The following is a 25,993-nucleotide window of genomic DNA, read 5'->3' on the forward strand; positions in this document are numbered from 1 at the left end:
TACCGTTTTTTTTTGTGATTTTTTTTATTTATTTTTTTCTTTAGGGATCTCATGCCACACCGACTTGATTGCCAATGACATGATGGAAACGAAGGCGAGCATCAAAGCATTGGAGGAGGACAACATGCGACTGTTTGTTTGGCGCTAATAAAGGCAGCGTTTATACAAATTCTATTGTTGGGTTTGTTTACAAAGCTATACATAATACAAATGACAGGATTTGACTCAATGTGCAATATGGTCCCTCTTAAAGTAATGGCATAAATCTCTATTATTTCTAAAAGCACAAAAAATGAAGTGAATAATGATTAGATGTAGTAATTTCAGGGTTAAAAATTGAACTGTTAATTAATGTAGTTTATTTTAGCACAGGTGCCTACCATCCTGAGATGATGGTATGATGTAATGTTGATGGGGTACGCAATGACTTTCATTATGCTATGTGCAGAGGAAAAAGTTGCTCTCTTTTAAATTTGTTTAATGTAAGACAAGTACCAGTACTGTGTTACAGTTTTCCCAATAATCCTTGTTTCACACTTGTCACAAAACCACTGTCCTTTTGGCAGTCTAGATTGGCACACTTCAAGTGATATCATTTGATTTTACAATCTGCTGCAGCACAAAAAACTACTTTATTCCGCATCTTTGAAGTACATGAGCAAGTGGTAGGTGACAGCGGCTGAGCAGGAACACTGGAAGTCCACTGCTGATCTAGTAAATGCTCTCCCGAGCAGTTCAGGTAAGGAGGGGATTTTGGGGGGAAAAAAAACTCTGGCTTTTCCAACTGGCCAAAACGAGCGATCTGGGTGGACTCGCTCAATCACACTTTGTCCACACCACAAAGTCGCAGAAGTCCCGTCCAGTTAAACTCATCTGTGCCTGAATCTGAAAATATTACAAACATTGTAATGAAAATATGAAACATAGAATTAAATAAGAAACTACAAAAAGTAAAGCCATACATACCTGGTAATACTATTGGTGTTGTCGTGACAAGTGATGGGAGTTGTTGCCATCTGGCACCAGACAGAAATTGGGTGTTGTGACAGCCTCCTTAACCGTGAGATCATAAGAAAAGCTGTCAGTATGCTCAGTAGTTACCATGAACACGTTTTATTGTACTGGAAACTGAAACTAAAAATACGTCCTCTGAGAGTGGTTAACCTTAACCATTTAGAATAAGTTGATTAAGTAACATGTAACTAGTGAAAGGGTAGCATTAAATTTAATTAAGCCACGGGGAGGCTGTGCAGTTACTTTTTATTCTTATACGCTCTGCCATATTTGCCTGTTATAAAATTATTAGAAAAACCACATCAGGTAAAGCCAGCTGTGCATGTAAACACAATGATAACAGGAAGCCTGAGAACAAATCAACATTTTTGTGTGCAGAATTACCAACACCATGTGGTTTACTTACGTGCAACAGCAACCGTTTCTTCTGATGCGATGTTAAAGTTTACACTCTGTATCCACCCGCTTACAAAATAATTGTAAGCCTCCAGGGATTTGTTGGCGTGTTATGGAGCATGTTGTCAACACGAGGTAGGGAAAGATGTCCAGAGATGTCACATTTGGCCAGCAAGCTTTCTCCGTCAAAAAAAAAAATCACCCTTGGTCAGGACGTAATTAGGATCAATCCCGCCACACAGAGACACCTTCTGCCTGTATCGTTGTTTTTGATCTTCCGGTAAATCGTGAAAATACTGCGAAAATTACATCAGGTTGATAAGCTCTACCGTGTAACTCGCGAGTGTACCTTGTGAACCGGAGGACACCCAATATGGCGCCCGAAGGAAAAACTCCCATGATGCATTACGATGTGCAAGCGACCTATTAGCTAACTTCACTCTAAATGCTCTCTGAATGCTGAATGGCTGGCCAAAACGATGGTTTAACTTATTCCAAGCATCCTGATAAGCGCTATCATCATTTCGGAAGAAGGTTCCATTTAGTACCTGAAGTGCTGGTCCACCAACATATTTCTTTAGGTAGTACAGTTTTTCCGCAGGAGTGATAGCTTTTTGGTCAATGAGAGAAAAGAATGACGCTTTCCATTCTGTGAATTGAATAGGATCACCGTTGAAGACGAATGGCTCGGGAACAGGGAGCTTATTCAAAGCTAAGCTGTCTTGAAAGACCTGAGCAAGAGAGGAAATGTCTGTATGAGAGGTTGTAACAACAGGTAGTGGCGGAACTGCAGATTCAGGCGGCCTTCTGACTTCTTTGTCCTTCTCAGTGCTAGTGCAGTCAAGATCGTCACATTCCATTTCCTTATTGTAAACGTTCAACTTGACCCTGGCTACTAGTACCTCCTTCTCTGCTTGCAGACGATCCAACTCACGCCGTTGTGCCTCTAGAGCTTTCCGTTGTTCCTCTTCTAGCTCTCTTATCACTTTCTTTTGTTTTTCTTCTGCAATCATCATCTCAAATTGTATCTCTTTTGCTGCTAGTTCAGCGGCTGCCTCTGTGCGTTTAGCTGCCATGAATGAAGCCACAGAGTGGTGGTCAGACTGACTGTAATTGGTCAAGGAAGCAGCAGATCCATAAACAGACCTTGCATAGTCACGATGTAGTAGTTCATGGAGGCGGTGCTTCTCTTGGTCCTCATTGAAATCCTCTTCATCGTATGTTGCTCTACTGTAAGAAATGGTGATGATTTCTGTAGTAACTGATTCGCACGTATCAACTCGTCTTCTCAACTCAGTGGATGGTGTGGAGAGATCTCGAATTTCAAAGTATATATACATTATATCATCTTTGGCTTTCTTAAGTTCTTCAATTAGAGTCCAGAGCTCATCATCTTTCATATATGACTTCAGTTCATCTCTTGCTCTGCGTATCTTTAGCTTCCATTTCTCATACATGGAGAGCAGCCTTTTCTCCTTTTTCTTAGCTTCTTCCATTTGTAGTACAAGCATTTTCTCCGTAGGGATCCGTGCACGTTCAGATCGCCGAGGACCAGCAGATGAGCCATCAAGTTCACCTGGTTTATCAGACTGTCCTTCTTTTCTCATTTCCTTTGGTTCCTTTAAGTGTGTTCCCTCTGGTGCACCTGCAGCAGCATGGGGTTCACCCTGGAGAACTGGAACTTTAGGTTGGGAGGCATCCATCTGCTCTGTTTCCTTAACGTTACCTAACTTTGACATTACTGATATAATTTCTGAATTATTAAATCAAAAGAAAGATGCAGAACTGACTAACCTTACAATAAAGAGCATTAACTTATTCTAAACGTGAGCCTATATAAAGCACAGCTTTCAAATAACTGTTAATGTTCAAGCACAAACCACAGAATATGAAAATCTAAGTAACAAATTGGTCACACACACAAATTGGTAACTCGACAGGCAGGAATGTGAAGGTAAATACCATTTTCAATTTGAAATGCCAAATTACATTGAGTCAAATGAGAACAATGACCTTAAATAAAGAGTCTTCAAAACCATCCGTTATATACAAAAATATCAAAAGTCTCTCTACTTTGATGTAGATTTGAAGATGTGTAAATGTTCAATATTCCAGTTGAAGAGGCTGTTCACGTGTTGTTCATCTTACCCGTAGTTTGGCATCAATGTCTGTGAGTGTGACTGTACGTAACCGTTGCGTGGAGTTGATGAGAATGTTGCCCAAGTTGGCGAAGTGGGTCATCCGTTGATATGCTGAGTTACGCGCTGCTTGATGACTCTGGGTTGGGAGCACGTGGTGACGATTCAGCAGCAGCGCCAGGCGTAGAGATGTAGATCCTCCATCATAGCCAGCCGTGGAAGCAACAAGTCATCAGCTCAGTGTGGATAAAGCTCTTACTGTAGCAAACCCAGCCAGAAAATGGTGAAGCGTACTGGTGTTCCTTAAAGTTGTCTATTCCTTCCTTGTTCTGTTCTTTGACACACCGTAAGAGCTATACAGTAAACAAACAAATAAACATAAATAACAGTCCTTAGATATAACTTCAACACACTTTTAGTTGTACAAATGAAAAGTTAGCAAAAACAAAAGACTACTAGCATAAATCAACCACATAGGAGAAGCTGTCGTTAGCTTCAGTTCAATAGAAAATAACAACAAAAACAGCTCCTTTTCACATCATGAAAAATTACAATAAGCAAAACAAAATACCTTGTCCCCATTCCAGCTAGGTGCTTAGACAAAACGATGTAAATTGGCGATTCAGTCATCAACATGTTGAATCACGGTCCTCTTTTTTCTTTCTTTCTAGCGTCTTCTGTTACGTGTAAAGAGACCTCTAGTGGATAACACTTCCTACACTACCGGAAGTGCACCAAAATAAAAGCACGTCACATAGAAAATATCCAAAGCTTGTCAAATAAAAGTCTTATGAGTTCGTTACAGGCGGGGTGAGGGATTTGTACCGGGTGCTCACTATATTTTAACAAGTTTAAAAAAAATATATATAACAAGTTAAAAAATAAATTAAAAATTGGACAGGTATGTACTGCTGCTTTGATTAATCATGTAATTTATACATGTAATTAAGGCAAGTTGTAAAATGTCTGAAGTCCTCTTGTTTTATGTTTAATTCATTTAACACACCATAAATCATGCTGTTTCTTACTTAGTACTGTTTCAAATGTTCTCCAATTTTGATACTGTACATGTATAGTATCGTATGCCGAGAAACATTTCTTCGGCCTCGCGACCTCAAAATTCTTGGCTTATCGGCTATCCAGTCATATATATAGATCAGTGGGCAGGTCACGTGATTGTCTTTTCGAGAAAATGTTGATCAAACAGCTCTTCTACTGTCGGCCAATCATGTAATTTCTACATGTAATTAAGGCAAGTTGTAAAATGTCTGAAGTCCTCTTGTTTTATGTTTAATTCATTTAACACACCATAAATCATGCTGTTTCTTACTTAGTACTGTTTCAAATGTTCTCCAATTTTGATACTGTACATGTATAGTATCGTATGCCGAGAAACATTTCTTCGGCCTCGCGACCTCAAAATTCTTGGCTTATCGGCTATCCAGTCATATATATAGATCAGTGGGCAGGTCACGTGATTGTCTTTTCGAGAAAATGTTGATCAAACAGCTCTTCTACTGTCGGCCACAGCATTAAACCAACAATCGATTGCTCTTGCAAATTGATATTTTTTTCATAGTTAAAAATAATAATAATAATTCCCTCAGGCATCAAGTACAACATCAAGAGGTAAGTTTATCGCAGCATTCTATTGGTCCCACGTGAACCACGTGACACAAAACATACAACACACAAAGATCTGAAAGCATTCGATTGATGCAGGTTGAAAAAAAACAGTTTACGGAACTTCATTATTATCTGAGTATAGTTGTTTGGCGTGTCGGCATGTGACCATTATGATGAGGCGATGTGAGCAACCGTAACTTAAGGTTGTAGTCTCTGGAATTAAGACCTCGCCCCTTTCACTGTGTTGGTATCGCTTCTCGGCCTTTTGGCTAAGATCAAGTGTAGTATCTGTTCTTATCAGTTTAATATCTGATACGTCCCCTATTCGGGGATCATATATTAAATTGTTTTTTGGAACATGGAGATGGAAGAGGGGCTTGCTCCGTCCTCTCCACGCATGGACCTGGTATTGCAGTACTTCCAGGAACCGTGCACCCCCTGGCAAGGTCGATGTAAAAACATTTATCGTTTGTTTAACCCACCAGTCTTATCTCCATCATTTTAGCGTCTGTATGTACGTTGTGCACGCGGAGCCCACTTCTATGGCCTTCCCCGTGCCTGCGTGGGTCTTCTCCGGGTACTCCGGTCTCCTCCCACATTCCAAAGACATGCACGGCAGGTTAATTGGGCGCTCCCAATTGTCCCTAAGCGTGCTTGTGAGCAGTGTTGGGAATAACGAAGTTTAAATATAACGGCGTTAGAAACTGCGTTGCTTTTTCACTAACAGAGCAATCAAATTAATTACTGTTCCTATCGTTACAACGCCGTTAGCGTTACTGATAATGTAAAGTGCCGCATTACAAAAATGTGGTTTCAGGAAGCGCCGCGGTGTCAAGCTTTCGCCCAGCTGACAGACAGCTCCACATCAGTGGGGGTGGGGGAGGGGAAGTTATGTTTATTGTTTTGATGTAGTCGGGTAATTTGTCTGTTTTATTCCAATTCGAAACGTTGCATGTTTTACCGTGTGAATGGGCGCAGTTTAATGTTATGTTAATTATCAAATTGCTTGTGTATGACGACGCGTTGTAGCTGCCTGCCTTCAATTTATTTTCCTGTAAATATCTCCACTTTCTGTTCATTACTCTCAATTTAAATTAGTCTTAAATGATGCACATTGACTGAGATGTTTCATCTTCCCAATATTAAATCCATATTGAGTTTTATAAGATTTTTAAACTGTCAATGTCTGCTTCACAAATTGATTTTTTTTACACTCACGTCTCCAGTAGGTGTCGCTCCACACTGGCTCTCGCTACTCATCGTTTCCTACATAGGTGGATGATGATAATAATCATCATCCACTGACGACAACCATAAGTGAATGATCTTTTAACTCCTACGTTAGTATTGGGGAGGCTATTATGCTGGCTCATGGAAGGTGTATACACTACACAGGATGGTGTATCGATCAGAATACAGGAGAATGCGTTATTCTGATATTTCAGACTCTGTTTCACCTGTTTCATCTACATCCATTTCACCTGTTGCTTCAACCCGCTTGTCTCGACCTCATTGTCTCCACCTGTACCCTCATCTCCTGAATAACCAGTAAAGAATCAACAAACCACCATAACGCATTCTCCTGTATTCTGATCGATGTTGATTTCAACAGGTGAAATGGATGTAGATGAAACAGGTGAAACAGAGTCTGAAATATCAGAATAACAATAATAAGGGGATGCACAATATTTAGATGTCACACAAATTATACAATGACATAATAAGTATTTATATGCCTTAGAAACTCCATAAAGGACAAACACAAAGAAAACATTGCCCACGCAATAGGTATTATATTTATACTGCTCAAAATGACCTACTACAGTCATTTAGAATTCACTTGAATGCACGTAAATGTTTTACTGGTCTATGGGGACCTCTAGCGGCCACCAAGAACAGTAAAATAGCCAGTTGGTAATGGCGACTGTTACAGAGCTGTAGCGTCCCGCGGTTCACTTCTAAACTCCGTATATAGCCATCGAAACTAGCATACAAGTTGGAAATACACATAAACAATGCAACAATAAACATTTCTGACTTACTTTGTGGTCATGAACTCTGTCAAACGAAACTACGTACAACGTGATCAATCCGACTGCTACAGCACCGCTGTAGCCACCTGCTCTCTACTGAACTGAACTGCGCATGCACGCCCGACACATCGTCATACGTAATCGCGTAGTCACATGCCATGGGGAGGCACAACAATACAAACAAAGTTCTGATTCATGTAAATAAACACTCAACAATAATACACTATTTCTAGGAGCCTTTTGTACAGTTAGCGTGAATTGAAGTATAAAGTTCCCTCCAAAAACCCGCTTCATCGCCCAGCCAGGAAAATCACATCATGCATTGGAGAATAATTATTAAACAATATAACATGGGACTTTCTGCTGTTAGCTGGGCTAATTGTTACGACCAGCAGACAGTGATGAGGACTTACTTTATTCTTCAGAAACGTCCTTGTATTCCGATGCGTGTGTATTGTGGTTCACAATTTCACGTGTTAGGAAACCGTCACTTCACATAGTGTGCGCGTGAATGACAATCGCGCTGGCGTCGTATCCAACTCATACTTACCTGGCAGGGGGCGATACCATGATCAAGAAGGTGGTTCCCCCAGGGTGAGGCTCAGTCATTGCACTCCGGTTGTGCTGACCTCTGCCAATTCCCCAAATGTGGGAATCTCGACTGCATAATTTGTGGTAGTGGGGGACTGCGTTCGCGCTATCCCCTGATAAATTTGTTTAAAAAAAATAGGGAAGCTAATTTTGGTGCTGGACTTCTGACACTGACCCAAAACTCCGGTAACTTGAGACCAGCGGAGTTCGCCATGTCGCTCAATTCGATCAAATTCTCAGCCTCGGAAACGTCAACGAGGCGGATGTCGGGGTCACCAATGTAGCGAGCAGTGACGGGAGTCGGAGGCAGAGTGTTGAAGTCCGGAGCCAAAGACCGGCGGTTTATTGATATCAGCTTCTCATCGTTTAACAGCAACAACAACTCACTCTGCGCGAGGCTCACAGACCTACCAACATTTTGTTCTTTTATCCTTTCATCCCAACAAACTCCCCCTTCGTCCCAACGTTCCGTGGGTGAATTATGTTCTAATCACTACAAAATATTCTGCAGCCTTATATACAAGACAGTTACACCACTGACCTGGATATATGACTTGATAGCCGATAGCCCATCCACGCCAATGCAAGCCGTTGAAGTCACAGGGCGGCCATCTTGTTACTGCCATCTCGCGAGAAGACAACTGTAAACTACACGGTATTCGTACAGATGAGATACATACAGCTCGTAGAGACCGGAGGCGGGGTGAGGGATTTGTACCGGGTGGTCACTATATTTTAACAAGTTTAAAAAATATATATATAACAAGTTAAAAAATAAATTAAAAATTGGACAGGTATGTACTGCTGCTTTGATTAATCATGTAATTTCTACATGTAATTAAGGCAAGTTGTAAAATGTCTGAAGTCCTCTTGTTTTATGTTTAATTCATTTAACACACCATAAATCATGCTGTTTCTTACTTAGTACTGTTTCAAATGTTCTCCAATTTTGATACTGTACATGTATAGTATCGTATGCCGAGAAACATTTCTTCGGCCTCGCGACCTCAAAATTCTTGGCTTATCGGCTATCCAGTCATATATATAGATCAGTGGGCAGGTCACGTGATTGTCTTTTCGAGAAAATGTTGATCAAACAGCTCTTCTACTGTCGGCCACAGCATTAAACCAACAATCGATTGCTCTTGCAAATTGATATTTTTTTCATAGTTAAAAATAATAATAATAATTCCCTCAGGCATCAAGTACAACATCAAGAGGTAAGTTTATCGCAGCATTCTATTGGTCCCACGTGAACCACGTGACACAAAACATACAACACACAAAGATCTGAAAGCATTCGATTGATGCAGGTTGAAAAAAAAACAGTTTACGGAACTTCATTATTATCTGAGTATAGTTGTTTGGCGTGTCGGCATGTGACCATTATGATGAGGCGATGTGAGCAACCGTAACTTAAGGTTGTAGTCTCTGGAATTAAGACCTCGCCCCTTTCACTGTGTTGGTATCGCTTCTCGGCCTTTTGGCTAAGATCAAGTGTAGTATCTGTTCTTATCAGTTTAATATCTGATACGTCCCCTATTCGGGGATCATATATTAAATTGTTTTTTGGAACATGGAGATGGAAGAGGGGCTTGCTCCGTCCTCTCCACGCATGGACCTGGTATTGCAGTACTTCCAGGAACCGTGCACCCCCTGGCAAGGTCGATGTAAAAACATTTATCGTTTGTTTAACCCACCAGTCTTATCTCCATCATTTTAGCGTCTGTATGTACGTTGTGCACGCGGAGCCCACTTCTATGGCCTTCCCCGTGCCTGCGTGGGTCTTCTCCGGGTACTCCGGTCTCCTCCCACATTCCAAAGACATGCACGGCAGGTTAATTGGGCGCTCCCAATTGTCCCTAAGCGTGCTTGTGAGCAGTGTTGGGAATAACGAAGTTTAAATATAACGGCGTTAGAAACTGCGTTGCTTTTTCACTAACAGAGCAATCAAATTAATTACTGTTCCTATCGTTACAACGCCGTTAGCGTTACTGATAATGTAAAGTGCCGCATTACAAAAATGTGGTTTCAGGAAGCGCCGCGGTGTCAAGCTTTCGCCCAGCTGACAGACAGCTCCACATCAGTGGGGGTGGGGGAGGGGAAGTTATGTTTATTGTTTTGATGTAGTCGGGTAATTTGTCTGTTTTATTCCAATTCGAAACGTTGCATGTTTTACCGTGTGAATGGGCGCAGTTTAATGTTATGTTAATTATCAAATTGCTTGTGTATGACGACGCGTTGTAGCTGCCTGCCTTCAATTTATTTTCCTGTAAATATCTCCACTTTCTGTTCATTACTCTCAATTTAAATTAGTCTTAAATGATGCACATTGACTGAGATGTTTCATCTTCCCAATATTAAATCCATATTGAGTTTTATAAGATTTTTAAACTGTCAATGTCTGCTTCACAAATTGATTTTTTTTACACTCACGTCTCCAGTAGGTGTCGCTCCACACTGGCTCTCGCGACTCATCGTTTCCTACATAGGTGGATGATGATAATAATCATCATCCACTGACGACAACCATAAGTGAATGATCTTTTAACTCCTACGTTAGTATTGGGGAGGCTATTATGCTGGCTCATGGAAGGTGTATACACTACACAGGATGGTGTATCGATCAGAATACAGGAGAATGCGTTATTCTGATATTTCAGACTCTGTTTCACCTGTTTCATCTACATCCATTTCACCTGTTGCTTCAACCCGCTTGTCTCGACCTCATTGTCTCCACCTGTACCCTCATCTCCTGAATAACCAGTAAAGAATCAACAAACCACCATAACGCATTCTCCTGTATTCTGATCGATGTTGATTTCAACAGGTGAAATGGATGTAGATGAAACAGGTGAAACAGAGTCTGAAATATCAGAATAACAATAATAAGGGGATGCACAATATTTAGATGTCACACAAATTATACAATGACATAATAAGTATTTATATGCCTTAGAAACTCCATAAAGGACAAACACAAAGAAAACATTGCACACGCAATAGGTATTATATTTATACTGCTCAAAATGACCTACTACAGTCATTTAGAATTCACTTGAATGCACGTAAATGTTTTACTGGTCTATGGGGACCTCTAGCGGCCACCAAGAACAGTAAAATAGCCAGTTGGTAATGGCGACTGTTACAGAGCTGTAGCGTCCCGCGGTTCACTTCTAAACTCCGTATATAGCCATCGAAACTAGCATACAAGTTGGAAATACACATAAACAATGCAACAATAAACATTTCTGACTTACTTTGTGGTCATGAACTCTGTCAAACGAAACTACGTACAACGTGATCAATCCGACTGCTACAGCACCGCTGTAGCCACCTGCTCTCTACTGAACTGAACTGCGCATGCACGCCCGACACATCGTCATACGTAATCGCGTAGTCACATGCCATGGGGAGGCACAACAATACAAACAAAGTTCTGATTCATGTAAATAAACACTCAACAATAATACACTATTTCTAGGAGCCTTTTGTACAGTTAGCGTGAATTGAAGTATAAAGTTCCCTCCAAAAACCCGCTTCATCGCCCAGCCAGGAAAATCACATCATGCATTGGAGAGTAATTATTAAACAATATAACATGGGACTTTCTGCTGTTAGCTGGGCTAATTGTTACGACCAGCAGACAGTGATGAGGACTTACTTTATTCTTCAGAAACGTCCTTGTATTCCGATGCGTGTGTATTGTGGTTCACAAGTTCACGTGTTAGGAAACCGTCACTTCACATAGTGTGCGCGTGAATGACAATCGCGCTGGCGTCGTATCCAACTCATACTTACCTGGCAGGGGGCGATACCATGATCAAGAAGGTGGTTCCCCCAGGGTGAGGCTCAGCCATTGCACTCCGGTTGTGCTGACCCCTGCGAATTCCCCAAATGTGGGAATCTCGACTGCATAATTTGTGGTAGTGGGGGACTGCGTTCGCGCTATCCCCTGATAAATTTGTTCAAAAAAAATAGGGAAGCTAATTTTGGTGCTGGACTTCTGACACTGACCCAAAACTCCGGTAACTTGAGACCAGCGGAGTTCGCCATGTCGCTCAATTCGATCAAATTCTCAGCCTCGGAAACGTCAACGAGGCGGATGTCGGGGTCACCAATGTAGCGAGCAGTGACGGGAGTCGGAGGCAGAGTGTTGAAGTCCGGAGCCAAAGACCGGCGGTTTATTGATATCAGCTTCTCATCGTTTAACAGCAACAACAACTCACTCTGCGCGAGGCTCACAGACCTACCAACATTTTGTTCTTTTATCCTTTCATCCTTTCATCCCAACAAACTCCCCCTTCGTCCCAACGTTCCGTGGGTGAATTATGTTCTAATCACTACAAAATATTCTGCAGCCTTATATACAAGACAGTTACACCACTGACCTGGATATATGACTTGATAGCCGATAGCCCATCCACGCCAATGCAAGCCGTTGAAGTCACAGGGCGGCCATCTTGTTACTGCCATCTCGCGAGAAGACAACTGTAAACTACACGGTATTCGTACAGATGAGATACGTACAGCTCGTAGAGACCGGAGGCGGGGTGAGGGATTTGTACCGGGTGCTCACTATATTTTAACAAGTTTAAAAAAATATATATATAACAAGTTAAAAAATAAATTAAAAATTGGACAGGTATGTACTGCTGCTTTGATTAATCATGTAATTTATACATGTAATTAAGGCAAGTTGTAAAATGTCTGAAGTCCTCTTGTTTTATGTTTAATTCATTTAACACACCATAAATCATGCTGTTTCTTACTTAGTACTGTTTCAAATGTTCTCCAATTTTGATACTGTACATGTATAGTATCGTATGCCGAGAAACATTTCTTCGGCCGCGCGACCTCAAAATTATTGGCTTATCGGCTATCCAGTCATATATATAGATCAGTGGGCAGGTCACGTGATTGTCTTTTCGAGAAAATGTTGATCAAACAGCTCTTCTACTGTCGGCCACAGCATTAAACCAACAATCGATTGCTCTTGCAAATTGATATTTTTTTCATAGTTAAAAATAATAATAATAATTCCCTCAGGCATCAAGTACAACATCAAGAGGTAAGTTTATCGCAGCATTCTATTGGTCCCACGTGAACCACGTGACACAAAACATACAACACACAAAGATCTGAAAGCATTCGATTGATGCAGGTTGAAAAAAAAACAGTTTACGGAACTTCATTATTATCTGAGTATAGTTGTTTGGCGTGTCGGCATGTGACCATTATGATGAGGCGATGTGAGCAACCGTAACTTAAGGTTGTAGTCTCTGGAATTAAGACCTCGCCCCTTTCACTGTGTTGGTATCGCTTCTCGGCCTTTTGGCTAAGATCAAGTGTAGTATCTGTTCTTATCAGTTTAATATCTGATACGTCCCCTATTCGGGGTTCATATATTAAATTGTTTTTTGGAACATGGAGATGGAAGAGGGGCTTGCTCCGTCCTCTCCACGCATGGACCTGGTATTGCAGTACTTCCAGGAACCGTGCACCCCCTGGCAAGGTCGATGTAAAAACATTTATCGTTTGTTTAACCCACCAGTCTTATCTCCATCATTTTAGCGTCTGTATGTACGTTGTGCACGCGGAGCCCACTTCTATGGCCTTCCCCGTGCCTGCGTGGGTCTTCTCCGGGTACTCCGGTCTCCTCCCACATTCCAAAGACATGCACGGCAGGTTAATTGGGCGCTCCCAATTGTCCCTAAGCGTGCTTGTGAGCAGTGTTGGGAATAACGAAGTTTAAATATAACGGCGTTAGAAACTGCGTTGCTTTTTCACTAACAGAGCAATCAAATTAATTACTGTTCCTATCGTTACAACGCCGTTAGCGTTACTGATAATGTAAAGTGCCGCATTACAAAAATGTGGTTTCAGGAAGCGCCGCGGTGTCAAGCTTTCGCCCAGCTGACAGACAGCTCCACATCAGTGGGGGTGGGGGAGGGGAAGTTATGTTTATTGTTTTGATGTAGTCGGGTAATTTGTCTGTTTTATTCCAATTCGAAACGTTGCATGTTTTACCGTGTGAATGGGCGCAGTTTAATGTTATGTTAATTATCAAATTGCTTGTGTATGACGACGCGTTGTAGCTGCCTGCCTTCAATTTATTTTCCTGTAAATATCTCCACTTTCTGTTCATTACTCTCAATTTAAATTAGTCTTAAATGATGCACATTGACTGAGATGTTTCATCTTCCCAATATTAAATCCATATTGAGTTTTATAAGATTTTTAAACTGTCAATGTCTGCTTCACAAATTGATTTTTTTTACACTCACGTCTCCAGTAGGTGTCGCTCCACACTGGCTCTCGCTACTCATCGTTTCCTACATAGGTGGATGATGATAATAATCATCATCCACTGACGACAACCATAAGTGAATGATCTTTTAACTCCTACGTTAGTATTGGGGAGGCTATTATGCTGGCTCATGGAAGGTGTATACACTACACAGGATGGTGTATCGATCAGAATACAGGAGAATGCGTTATTCTGATATTTCAGACTCTGTTTCACCTGTTTCATCTACATCCATTTCACCTGTTGCTTCAACCCGCTTGTCTCGACCTCATTGTCTCCACCTGTACCCTCATCTCCTGAATAACCAGTAAAGAATCAACAAACCACCATAACGCATTCTCCTGTATTCTGATCGATGTTGATTTCAACAGGTGAAATGGATGTAGATGAAACAGGTGAAACAGAGTCTGAAATATCAGAATAACAATAATAAGGGGATGCACAATATTTAGATGTCACACAAATTATACAATGACATAATAAGTATTTATATGCCTTAGAAACTCCATAAAGGACAAACACAAAGAAAACATTGCCCACGCAATAGGTATTATATTTATACTGCTCAAAATGACCTACTACAGTCATTTAGAATTCACTTGAATGCACGTAAATGTTTTACTGGTCTATGGGGACCTCTAGCGGCCACCAAGAACAGTAAAATAGCCAGTTGGTAATGGCGACTGTTACAGAGCTGTAGCGTCCCGCGGTTCACTTCTAAACTCCGTATATAGCCATCGAAACTAGCATACAAGTTGGAAATACACATAAACAATGCAACAATAAACATTTCTGACTTACTTTGTGGTCATGAACTCTGTCAAACGAAACTACGTACAACGTGATCAATCCGACTGCTACAGCACCGCTGTAGCCACCTGCTCTCTACTGAACTGAACTGCGCATGCACGCCCGACACATCGTCATACGTAATCGCGTAGTCACATGCCATGGGGAGGCACAACAATACAAACAAAGTTCTGATTCATGTAAATAAACACTCAACAATAATACACTATTTCTAGGAGCCTTTTGTACAGTTAGCGTGAATTGAAGTATAAAGTTCCCTCCAAAAACCCGCTTCATCGCCCAGCCAGGAAAATCACATCATGCATTGGAGAGTAATTATTAAACAATATAACATGGGACTTTCTGCTGTTAGCTGGGCTAATTGTTACGACCAGCAGACAGTGATGAGGACTTACTTTATTCTTCAGAAACGTCCTTGTATTCCGATGCGTGTGTATTGTGGTTCACAAGTTCACGTGTTAGGAAACCGTCACTTCACATAGTGTGCGCGTGAATGACAATCGCGCTGGCGTCGTATCCAACTCATACTTACCTGGCAGGGGGCGATACCATGATCAAGAAGGTGGTTCCCCCAGGGTGAGGCTCAGCCATTGCACTCCGGTTGTGCTGACCCCTGCGAATTCCCCAAATGTGGGAATCTCGACTGCATAATTTGTGGTAGTGGGGGACTGCGTTCGCGCTATCCCCTGATAAATTTGTTCAAAAAAAATAGGGAAGCTAATTTTGGTGCTGGACTTCTGACACTGACCCAAAACTCCGGTAACTTGAGACCAGCGGAGTTCGCCATGTCGCTCAATTCGATCAAATTCTCAGCCTCGGAAACGTCAACGAGGCGGATGTCGGGGTCACCAATGTAGCGAGCAGTGACGGGAGTCGGAGGCAGAGTGTTGAAGTCCGGAGCCAAAGACCGGCGGTTTATTGATATCAGCTTCTCATCGTTTAACAGCAACAACAACTCACTCTGCGCGAGGCTCACAGACCTACCAACATTTTGTTCTTTTATCCTTTCATCCTTTCATCCCAACAAACTCCCCCTTCGTCCCAACGTTCCGTGGGTGAATTATGTTCTAATCACTACAAAATATTCTGCAGCCTTATATACAAGACAGTTACACCACTGACCTGGATATATGACTTGATAGCCGATAGCCCATCCACGCCAATGCAAGCCGTTGAAGTCACAGGGCGGCCATCTTGTTACTGCCATCTCGCGAGAAGACAACTGTAAACTACACGGTATTCGTACAGATGAGATACATACAGCTCGTAGAGACCGGAGGCGGGGTGAGGGATTTGTACCGGGTGCTCACTATATTTTAACAAGTTTAAAAAATATATATATAACAAGTTAAAAAATAAATTAAAAATTGGACAGGTATGTACTGCTGCTTTGATTAATCATGTAATTTCTACATGTAATTAAGGCAAGTTGTAAAATGTCTGAAGTCCTCTTGTTTTATGTTTAATTCATTTAACACACCATAAATCATGCTGTTTCTTACTTAGTACTGTTTCAAATGTTCTCCAATTTTGATACTGTACATGTATAGTATCGTATGCCGAGAAACATTTCTTCGGCCTCGCGACCTCAAAATTCTTGGCTTATCGGCTATCCAGTCATATATATAGATCAGTGGGCAGGTCACGTGATTGTCTTTTCGAGAAAATGTTGATCAAACAGCTCTTCTACTGTCGGCCACAGCATTAAACCAACAATCGATTGCTCTTGCAAATTGATATTTTTTTCATAGTTAAAAATAATAATAATAATTCCCTCAGGCATCAAGTACAACATCAAGAGGTAAGTTTATCGCAGCATTCTATTGGTCCCACGTGAACCACGTGACACAAAACATACAACACACAAAGATCTGAAAGCATTCGATTGATGCAGGTTGAAAAAAAAACAGTTTACGGAACTTCATTATTATCTGAGTATAGTTGTTTGGCGTGTCGGCATGTGACCATTATGATGAGGCGATGTGAGCAACCGTAACTTAAGGTTGTAGTCTCTGGAATTAAGACCTCGCCCCTTTCACTGTGTTGGTATCGCTTCTCGGCCTTTTGGCTAAGATCAAGTGTAGTATCTGTTCTTATCAGTTTAATATCTGATACGTCCCCTATTCGGGGATCATATATTAAATTGTTTTTTGGAACATGGAGATGGAAGAGGGGCTTGCTCCGTCCTCTCCACGAATGGACCTGGTATTGCAGTACTTCCAGGAACCGTGCACCCCCTGGCAAGGTCGATGTAAAAACATTTATCGTTTGTTTAACCCACCAGTCTTATCTCCATCATTTTAGCGTCTGTATGTACGTTGTGCACGCGGAGCCCACTTCTATGGCCTTCCCCGTGCCTGCGTGGGTCTTCTCCGGGTACTCCGGTCTCCTCCCACATTCCAAAGACATGCACGGCAGGTTAATTGGGCGCTCCCAATTGTCCCTAAGCGTGCTTGTGAGCAGTGTTGGGAATAACGAAGTTTAAATATAACGGCGTTAGAAACTGCGTTGCTTTTTCACTAACAGAGCAATCAAATTAATTACTGTTCCTATCGTTACAACGCCGTTAGCGTTACTGATAATGTAAAGTGCCGCATTACAAAAATGTGGTTTCAGGAAGCGCCGCGGTGTCAAGCTTTCGCCCAGCTGACAGACAGCTCCACATCAGTGGGGGTGGGGGAGGGGAAGTTATGTTTATTGTTTTGATGTAGTCGGGTAATTTGTCTGTTTTATTCCAATTCGAAACGTTGCATGTTTTACCGTGTGAATGGGCGCAGTTTAATGTTATGTTAATTATCAAATTGCTTGTGTATGACGACGCGTTGTAGCTGCCTGCCTTCAATTTATTTTCCTGTAAATATCTCCACTTTCTGTTCATTACTCTCAATTTAAATTAGTCTTAAATGATGCACATTGACTGAGATGTTTCATCTTCCCAATATTAAATCCATATTGAGTTTTATAAGATTTTTAAACTGTCAATGTCTGCTTCACAAATTGATTTTTTTTACACTCACGTCTCCAGTAGGTGTCGCTCCACACTGGCTCTCGCTACTCATCGTTTCCTACATAGGTGGATGATGATAATAATCATCATCCACTAACGACAACCATAAGTGAATGATCTTTTAACTCCTACGTTAGTATTGGGGAGGCTATTATGCTGGCTCATGGAAGGTGTATACACTACACAGGATGGTGTATCGATCAGAATACAGGAGAATGCGTTATTCTGATATTTCAGACTCTGTTTCACCTGTTTCATCTACATCCATTTCACCTGTTGCTTCAACCCGCTTGTCTCGACCTCATTGTCTCCACCTGTACCCTCATCTCCTGAATAACCAGTAAAGAATCAACAAACCACCATAACGCATTCTCCTGTATTCTGATCGATGTTGATTTCAACAGGTGAAATGGATGTAGATGAAACAGGTGAAACAGAGTCTGAAATATCAGAATAACAATAATAAGGGGATGCACAATATTTAGATGTCACACAAATTATACAATGACATAATAAGTATTTATATGCCTTAGAAACTCCATAAAGGACAAACACAAAGAAAACATTGCCCACGCAATAGGTATTATATTTATACTGCTCAAAATGACCTACTACAGTCATTTAGAATTCACTTGAATGCACGTAAATGTTTTACTGGTCTATGGGGACCTCTAGCGGCCACCAAGAACAGTAAAATAGCCAGTTGGTAATGGCGACTGTTACAGAGCTGTAGCGTCCCGCGGTTCACTTCTAAACTCCGTATATAGCCATCGAAACTAGCATACAAGTTGGAAATACACATAAACAATGCAACAATAAACATTTCTGACTTACTTTGTGGTCATGAACTCTGTCAAACGAAACTACGTACAACGTGATCAATCCGACTGCTACAGCACCGCTGTAGCCACCTGCTCTCTACTGAACTGAACTGCGCATGCACGCCCGACACATCGTCATACGTAATCGCGTAGTCACATGCCATGGGGAGGCACAACAATACAAACAAAGTTCTGATTCATGTAAATAAACACTCAACAATAATACACTATTTCTAGGAGCCTTTTGTACAGTTAGCGTGAATTGAAGTATAAAGTTCCCTCCAAAAACCCGCTTCATCGCCCAGCCAGGAAAATCACATCATGCATTGGAGAGTAATTATTAAACAATATAACATGGGACTTTCTGCTGTTAGCTGGGCTAATTGTTACGACCAGCAGACAGTGATGAGGACTTACTTTATTCTTCAGAAACGTCCTTGTATTCCGATGCGTGTGTATTGTGGTTCACAAGTTCACGTGTTAGGAAACCGTCACTTCACATAGTGTGCGCGTGAATGACAATCGCGCTGGCGTCGTATCCAACTCATACTTACCTGGCAGGGGGCGATACCATGATCAAGAAGGTGGTTCCCCCAGGGTGAGACTCAGCCATTGCACTCCGGTTGTGCTGACCCCTGCGAATTCCCCAAATGTGGGAATCTCGACTGCATAATTTGTGGTAGTGGGGGACTGCGTTCGCGCTATCCCCTGATAAATTTGTTCAAAAAAAATAGGGAAGCTAATTTTGGTGCTGGACTTCTGACACTGACCCAAAACTCCGGTAACTTGAGACCAGCGGAGTTCGCCATGTCGCTCAATTCGATCAAATTCTCAGCCTCGGAAACGTCAACGAGGCGGATGTCGGGGTCACCAATGTAGCGAGCAGTGACGGGAGTCGGAGGCAGAGTGTTGAAGTCCGGAGCCAAAGACCGGCGGTTTATTGATATCAGCTTCTCATCGTTTAACAGCAACAACAACTCACTCTGCGCGAGGCTCACAGACCTACCAACATTTTGTTCTTTTATCCTTTCATCCTTTCATCCCAACAAACTCCCCCTTCGTCCCAACGTTCCGTGGGTGAATTATGTTCTAATCACTACAAAATATTCTGCAGCCTTATATACAAGACAGTTACACCACTGACCTGGATATATGACTTGATAGCCGATAGCCCATCCACGCCAATGCAAGCCGTTGAAGTCACAGGGCGGCCATCTTGTTACTGCCATCTCGCGAGAAGACAACTGTAAACTACACGGTATTCGTACAGATGAGATACATACAGCTCGTAGAGACCGGAGGCGGGGTGAGGGATTTGTACCGGGTGCTCACTATATTTTAACAAGTTTAAAAAATATATATATAACAAGTTAAAAAATAAATTAAAAATTGGACAGGTATGTACTGCTGCTTTGATTAATCATGTAATTTCTACATGTAATTAAGGCAAGTTGTAAAATGTCTGAAGTCCTCTTGTTTTATGTTTAATTCATTTAACACACCATAAATCATGCTGTTTCTTACTTAGTACTGTTTCAAATGTTCTCCAATTTTGATACTGTACATGTATAGTATCGTATGCCGAGAAACATTTCTTCGGCCTCGCGACCTCAAAATTCTTGGCTTATCGGCTATCCAGTCATATATATAGATCAGTGGGCAGGTCACGTGATTGTCTTTTCGAGAAAATGTTGATCAAACAGCTCTTCTACTGTCGGCCACAGCATTAAACCAACAATCGATTGCTCTTGCAAATTGATATTTTTTTCATAGTTAAAAATAATAATAATAATTCCCTCAGGCATCAAGTACAACATCAAGAGGTAAGTTTATCGCAGCATTCTATTGGTCCCACGTGAACCACGTGACACAAAACATACAACACACAAAGATCTGAAAGCATTCGATTGATGCAGGTTGAAAAAAAAACAGTTTACGGAACTTCATTATTATCTGAGTATAGTTGTTTGGCGTGTCGGCATGTGACCATTATGATGAGGCGATGTGAGCAACCGTAACTTAAGGTTGTAGTCTCTGGAATTAAGACCTCGCCCCTTTCACTGTGTTGGTATCGCTTCTCGGCCTTTTGGCTAAGATCAAGTGTAGTATCTGTTCTTATCAGTTTAATATCTGATACGTCCCCTATTCGGGGATCATATATTAAATTGTTTTTTGGAACATGGAGATGGAAGAGGGGCTTGCTCCGTCCTCTCCACGAATGGACCTGGTATTGCAGTACTTCCAGGAACCGTGCACCCCCTGGCAAGGTCGATGTAAAAACATTTATCGTTTGTTTAACCCACCAGTCTTATCTCCATCATTTTAGCGTCTGTATGTACGTTGTGCACGCGGAGCCCACTTCTATGGCCTTCCCCGTGCCTGCGTGGGTCTTCTCCGGGTACTCCGGTCTCCTCCCACATTCCAAAGACATGCACGGCAGGTTAATTGGGCGCTCCCAATTGTCCCTAAGCGTGCTTGTGAGCAGTGTTGGGAATAACGAAGTTTAAATATAACGGCGTTAGAAACTGCGTTGCTTTTTCACTAACAGAGCAATCAAATTAATTACTGTTCCTATCGTTACAACGCCGTTAGCGTTACTGATAATGTAAAGTGCCGCATTACAAAAATGTGGTTTCAGGAAGCGCCGCGGTGTCAAGCTTTCGCCCAGCTGACAGACAGCTCCACATCAGTGGGGGTGGGGGAGGGGAAGTTATGTTTATTGTTTTGATGTAGTCGGGTAATTTGTCTGTTTTATTCCAATTCGAAACGTTGCATGTTTTACCGTGTGAATGGGCGCAGTTTAATGTTATGTTAATTATCAAATTGCTTGTGTATGACGACGCGTTGTAGCTGCCTGCCTTCAATTTATTTTCCTGTAAATATCTCCACTTTCTGTTCATTACTCTCAATTTAAATTAGTCTTAAATGATGCACATTGACTGAGATGTTTCATCTTCCCAATATTAAATCCATATTGAGTTTTATAAGATTTTTAAACTGTCAATGTCTGCTTCACAAATTGATTTTTTTTACACTCACGTCTCCAGTAGGTGTCGCTCCACACTGGCTCTCGCTACTCATCGTTTCCTACATAGGTGGATGATGATAATAATCATCATCCACTAACGACAACCATAAGTGAATGATCTTTTAACTCCTACGTTAGTATTGGGGAGGCTATTATGCTGGCTCATGGAAGGTGTATACACTACACAGGATGGTGTATCGATCAGAATACAGGAGAATGCGTTATTCTGATATTTCAGACTCTGTTTCACCTGTTTCATCTACATCCATTTCACCTGTTGCTTCAACCCGCTTGTCTCGACCTCATTGTCTCCACCTGTACCCTCATCTCCTGAATAACCAGTAAAGAATCAACAAACCACCATAACGCATTCTCCTGTATTCTGATCGATGTTGATTTCAACAGGTGAAATGGATGTAGATGAAACAGGTGAAACAGAGTCTGAAATATCAGAATAACAATAATAAGGGGATGCACAATATTTAGATGTCACACAAATTATACAATGACATAATAAGTATTTATATGCCTTAGAAACTCCATAAAGGACAAACACAAAGAAAACATTGCCCACGCAATAGGTATTATATTTATACTGCTCAAAATGACCTACTACAGTCATTTAGAATTCACTTGAATGCACGTAAATGTTTTACTGGTCTATGGGGACCTCTAGCGGCCACCAAGAACAGTAAAATAGCCAGTTGGTAATGGCGACTGTTACAGAGCTGTAGCGTCCCGCGGTTCACTTCTAAACTCCGTATATAGCCATCGAAACTAGCATACAAGTTGGAAATACACATAAACAATGCAACAATAAACATTTCTGACTTACTTTGTGGTCATGAACTCTGTCAAACGAAACTACGTACAACGTGATCAATCCGACTGCTACAGCACCGCTGTAGCCACCTGCTCTCTACTGAACTGAACTGCGCATGCACGCCCGACACATCGTCATACGTAATCGCGTAGTCACATGCCATGGGGAGGCACAACAATACAAACAAAGTTCTGATTCATGTAAATAAACACTCAACAATAATACACTATTTCTAGGAGCCTTTTGTACAGTTAGCGTGAATTGAAGTATAAAGTTCCCTCCAAAAACCCGCTTCATCGCCCAGCCAGGAAAATCACATCATGCATTGGAGAGTAATTATTAAACAATATAACATGGGACTTTCTGCTGTTAGCTGGGCTAATTGTTACGACCAGCAGACAGTGATGAGGACTTACTTTATTCTTCAGAAACGTCCTTGTATTCCGATGCGTGTGTATTGTGGTTCACAAGTTCACGTGTTAGGAAACCGTCACTTCACATAGTGTGCGCGTGAATGACAATCGCGCTGGCGTCGTATCCAACTCATACTTACCTGGCAGGGGGCGATACCATGATCAAGAAGGTGGTTCCCCCAGGGTGAGGCTCAGCCATTGCACTCCGGTTGTGCTGACCCCTGCGAATTCCCCAAATGTGGGAATCTCGACTGCATAATTTGTGGTAGTGGGGGACTGCGTTCGCGCTATCCCCTGATAAATTTGTTCAAAAAAAATAGGGAAGCTAATTTTGGTGCTGGACTTCTGACACTGACCCAAAACTCCGGTAACTTGAGACCAGCGGAGTTCGCCATGTCGCTCAATTCGATCAAATTCTCAGCCTCGGAAACGTCAACGAGGCGGATGTCGGGGTCACCAATGTAGCGAGCAGTGACGGGAGTCGGAGGCAGAGTGTTGAAGTCCGGAGCCAAAGACCGGCGGTTTATTGATATCAGCTTCTCATCGTTTAACAGCAACAACAACTCACTCTGCGCGAGGCTCACAGACCTACCAACATTTTGTTCTTTTATCCTTTCATCCTTTCATCCCAACAAACTCCCCCTTCGTCCCAACGTTCCGTGGGTGAATTATGTTCTAATCACTACAAAATATTCTGCAGCCTTATATACAAGACAGTTACACCACTGACCTGGATATATGACTTGATAGCCGATAGCCCATCCACGCCAATGCAAGCCGTTGAAGTCACAGGGCGGCCATCTTGTTACTGCCATCTCGCGAGAAGACAACTGTAAACTACACGGTATTCGTACAGATGAGATACATACAGCTCGTAGAGACCGGAGGCGGGGTGAGGGATTTGTACCGGGTGCTCACTATATTTTAACAAGTTTAAAAAATATATATATAACAAGTTAAAAAATAAATTAAAAATTGGACAGGTATGTACTGCTGCTTTGATTAATCATGTAATTTCTACATGTAATTAAGGCAAGTTGTAAAATGTCTGAAGTCCTCTTGTTTTATGTTTAATTCATTTAACACACCATAAATCATGCTGTTTCTTACTTAGTACTGTTTCAAATGTTCTCCAATTTTGATACTGTACATGTATAGTATCGTATGCCGAGAAACATTTCTTCGGCCTCGCGACCTCAAAATTCTTGGCTTATCGGCTATCCAGTCATATATATAGATCAGTGGGCAGGTCACGTGATTGTCTTTTCGAGAAAATGTTGATCAAACAGCTCTTCTACTGTCGGCCACAGCATTAAACCAACAATCGATTGCTCTTGCAAATTGATATTTTTTTCATAGTTAAAAATAATAATAATAATTCCCTCAGGCATCAAGTACAACATCAAGAGGTAAGTTTATCGCAGCATTCTATTGGTCCCACGTGAACCACGTGACACAAAACATACAACACACAAAGATCTGAAAGCATTCGATTGATGCAGGTTGAAAAAAAAACAGTTTACGGAACTTCATTATTATCTGAGTATAGTTGTTTGGCGTGTCGGCATGTGACCATTATGATGAGGCGATGTGAGCAACCGTAACTTAAGGTTGTAGTCTCTGGAATTAAGACCTCGCCCCTTTCACTGTGTTGGTATCGCTTCTCGGCCTTTTGGCTAAGATCAAGTGTAGTATCTGTTCTTATCAGTTTAATATCTGATACGTCCCCTATTCGGGGATCATATATTAAATTGTTTTTTGGAACATGGAGATGGAAGAGGGGCTTGCTCCGTCCTCTCCACGAATGGACCTGGTATTGCAGTACTTCCAGGAACCGTGCACCCCCTGGCAAGGTCGATGTAAAAACATTTATCGTTTGTTTAACCCACCAGTCTTATCTCCATCATTTTAGCGTCTGTATGTACGTTGTGCACGCGGAGCCCACTTCTATGGCCTTCCCCGTGCCTGCGTGGGTCTTCTCCGGGTACTCCGGTCTCCTCCCACATTCCAAAGACATGCACGGCAGGTTAATTGGGCGCTCCCAATTGTCCCTAAGCGTGCTTGTGAGCAGTGTTGGGAATAACGAAGTTTAAATATAACGGCGTTAGAAACTGCGTTGCTTTTTCACTAACAGAGCAATCAAATTAATTACTGTTCCTATCGTTACAACGCCGTTAGCGTTACTGATAATGTAAAGTGCCGCATTACAAAAATGTGGTTTCAGGAAGCGCCGCGGTGTCAAGCTTTCGCCCAGCTGACAGACAGCTCCACATCAGTGGGGGTGGGGGAGGGGAAGTTATGTTTATTGTTTTGATGTAGTCGGGTAATTTGTCTGTTTTATTCCAATTCGAAACGTTGCATGTTTTACCGTGTGAATGGGCGCAGTTTAATGTTATGTTAATTATCAAATTGCTTGTGTATGACGACGCGTTGTAGCTGCCTGCCTTCAATTTATTTTCCTGTAAATATCTCCACTTTCTGTTCATTACTCTCAATTTAAATTAGTCTTAAATGATGCACATTGACTGAGATGTTTCATCTTCCCAATATTAAATCCATATTGAGTTTTATAAGATTTTTAAACTGTCAATGTCTGCTTCACAAATTGATTTTTTTTACACTCACGTCTCCAGTAGGTGTCGCTCCACACTGGCTCTCGCTACTCATCGTTTCCTACATAGGTGGATGATGATAATAATCATCATCCACTGACGACAACCATAAGTGAATGATCTTTTAACTCCTACGTTAGTATTGGGGAGGCTATTATGCTGGCTCATGGAAGGTGTATACACTACACAGGATGGTGTATCGATCAGAATACAGGAGAATGCGTTATTCTGATATTTCAGACTCTGTTTCACCTGTTTCATCTACATCCATTTCACCTGTTGCTTCAACCCGCTTGTCTCGACCTCATTGTCTCCACCTGTACCCTCATCTCCTGAATAACCAGTAAAGAATCAACAAACCACCATAACGC

The 25,993-nt window shown here is 41.7% G+C and overlaps 1 protein-coding gene and 11 non-coding genes across 13 annotated transcripts; 11 read left to right on the forward strand and 1 right to left on the reverse strand.

Moving 5' to 3' along the window:
- Window positions 1-2: 2 nt before the first annotated feature.
- LOC144007675 (uncharacterized) lies at window positions 3-5,469 on the reverse strand. 2 transcript variants are annotated; one of them, XM_077507509.1, is made up of 3 exons: window positions 4,120-5,469; window positions 967-3,901; window positions 3-885 (listed from the first exon to the last, which is right to left on the reverse strand). In XM_077507509.1, the coding sequence occupies exon 2, from the start codon at window positions 3,147-3,149 to the stop codon at window positions 1,716-1,718; it is 1,434 nt and encodes a 477-aa protein (XP_077363635.1). In that variant the 5' UTR covers window positions 3,150-3,901; window positions 4,120-5,469; the 3' UTR covers window positions 3-885; window positions 967-1,715. The 2 variants fall into 2 exon arrangements, with proteins under 2 accessions (XP_077363635.1, XP_077363634.1); XM_077507508.1 differs by having other exon boundaries at window positions 967-1,053; window positions 1,421-5,469.
- LOC144008159 (U2 spliceosomal RNA) lies at window positions 5,424-5,614 on the forward strand. The gene has a single exon (XR_013280685.1). It is a non-coding gene; the product is annotated as a U2 spliceosomal RNA (small nuclear RNA).
- Window positions 5,615-7,749: 2,135 nt separating this feature from the next.
- Window positions 7,750-7,914, forward strand: LOC144008262 (U1 spliceosomal RNA). Its single transcript, XR_013280774.1, has one exon. It is a non-coding gene; the product is annotated as a U1 spliceosomal RNA (small nuclear RNA).
- Window positions 7,915-9,265: 1,351 nt separating this feature from the next.
- Window positions 9,266-9,456, forward strand: LOC144008161 (U2 spliceosomal RNA). Its single transcript, XR_013280686.1, has one exon. It is a non-coding gene; the product is annotated as a U2 spliceosomal RNA (small nuclear RNA).
- A 2,135-nt stretch (window positions 9,457-11,591) lies between these two features.
- On the forward strand, window positions 11,592-11,756 carry LOC144008212 (U1 spliceosomal RNA). The gene has a single exon (XR_013280729.1). It is a non-coding gene; the product is annotated as a U1 spliceosomal RNA (small nuclear RNA).
- A 1,360-nt stretch (window positions 11,757-13,116) lies between these two features.
- Window positions 13,117-13,307, forward strand: LOC144008169 (U2 spliceosomal RNA). Its single transcript, XR_013280694.1, has one exon. It is a non-coding gene; the product is annotated as a U2 spliceosomal RNA (small nuclear RNA).
- Window positions 13,308-15,442: 2,135 nt separating this feature from the next.
- LOC144008219 (U1 spliceosomal RNA) lies at window positions 15,443-15,607 on the forward strand. Its single transcript, XR_013280735.1, has one exon. It is a non-coding gene; the product is annotated as a U1 spliceosomal RNA (small nuclear RNA).
- Window positions 15,608-16,966: 1,359 nt separating this feature from the next.
- LOC144008172 (U2 spliceosomal RNA) lies at window positions 16,967-17,157 on the forward strand. Its single transcript, XR_013280696.1, has one exon. It is a non-coding gene; the product is annotated as a U2 spliceosomal RNA (small nuclear RNA).
- Window positions 17,158-19,292: 2,135 nt separating this feature from the next.
- Window positions 19,293-19,457, forward strand: LOC144008233 (U1 spliceosomal RNA). The gene has a single exon (XR_013280748.1). It is a non-coding gene; the product is annotated as a U1 spliceosomal RNA (small nuclear RNA).
- A 1,359-nt stretch (window positions 19,458-20,816) lies between these two features.
- On the forward strand, window positions 20,817-21,007 carry LOC144008173 (U2 spliceosomal RNA). The gene has a single exon (XR_013280697.1). It is a non-coding gene; the product is annotated as a U2 spliceosomal RNA (small nuclear RNA).
- A 2,135-nt stretch (window positions 21,008-23,142) lies between these two features.
- Window positions 23,143-23,307, forward strand: LOC144008220 (U1 spliceosomal RNA). The gene has a single exon (XR_013280736.1). It is a non-coding gene; the product is annotated as a U1 spliceosomal RNA (small nuclear RNA).
- A 1,359-nt stretch (window positions 23,308-24,666) lies between these two features.
- Window positions 24,667-24,857, forward strand: LOC144008174 (U2 spliceosomal RNA). The gene has a single exon (XR_013280698.1). It is a non-coding gene; the product is annotated as a U2 spliceosomal RNA (small nuclear RNA).
- Window positions 24,858-25,993: the final 1,136 nt, after the last annotated feature.

This window comes from Festucalex cinctus, chromosome 19 (genome assembly GCF_051991245.1).
Source record: "Festucalex cinctus isolate MCC-2025b chromosome 19, RoL_Fcin_1.0, whole genome shotgun sequence".
NCBI lineage: Eukaryota > Metazoa > Chordata > Actinopteri > Syngnathiformes > Syngnathidae > Festucalex > Festucalex cinctus.

Excerpts from the sequence above, each read along its gene's own strand:
- LOC144007675 (XM_077507509.1), bottom strand. The coding sequence starts at position 3,149 with ATGTCAAAGTTAGGTAACGTTAAGGAAACAGAGCAGATGGATGCCTCC.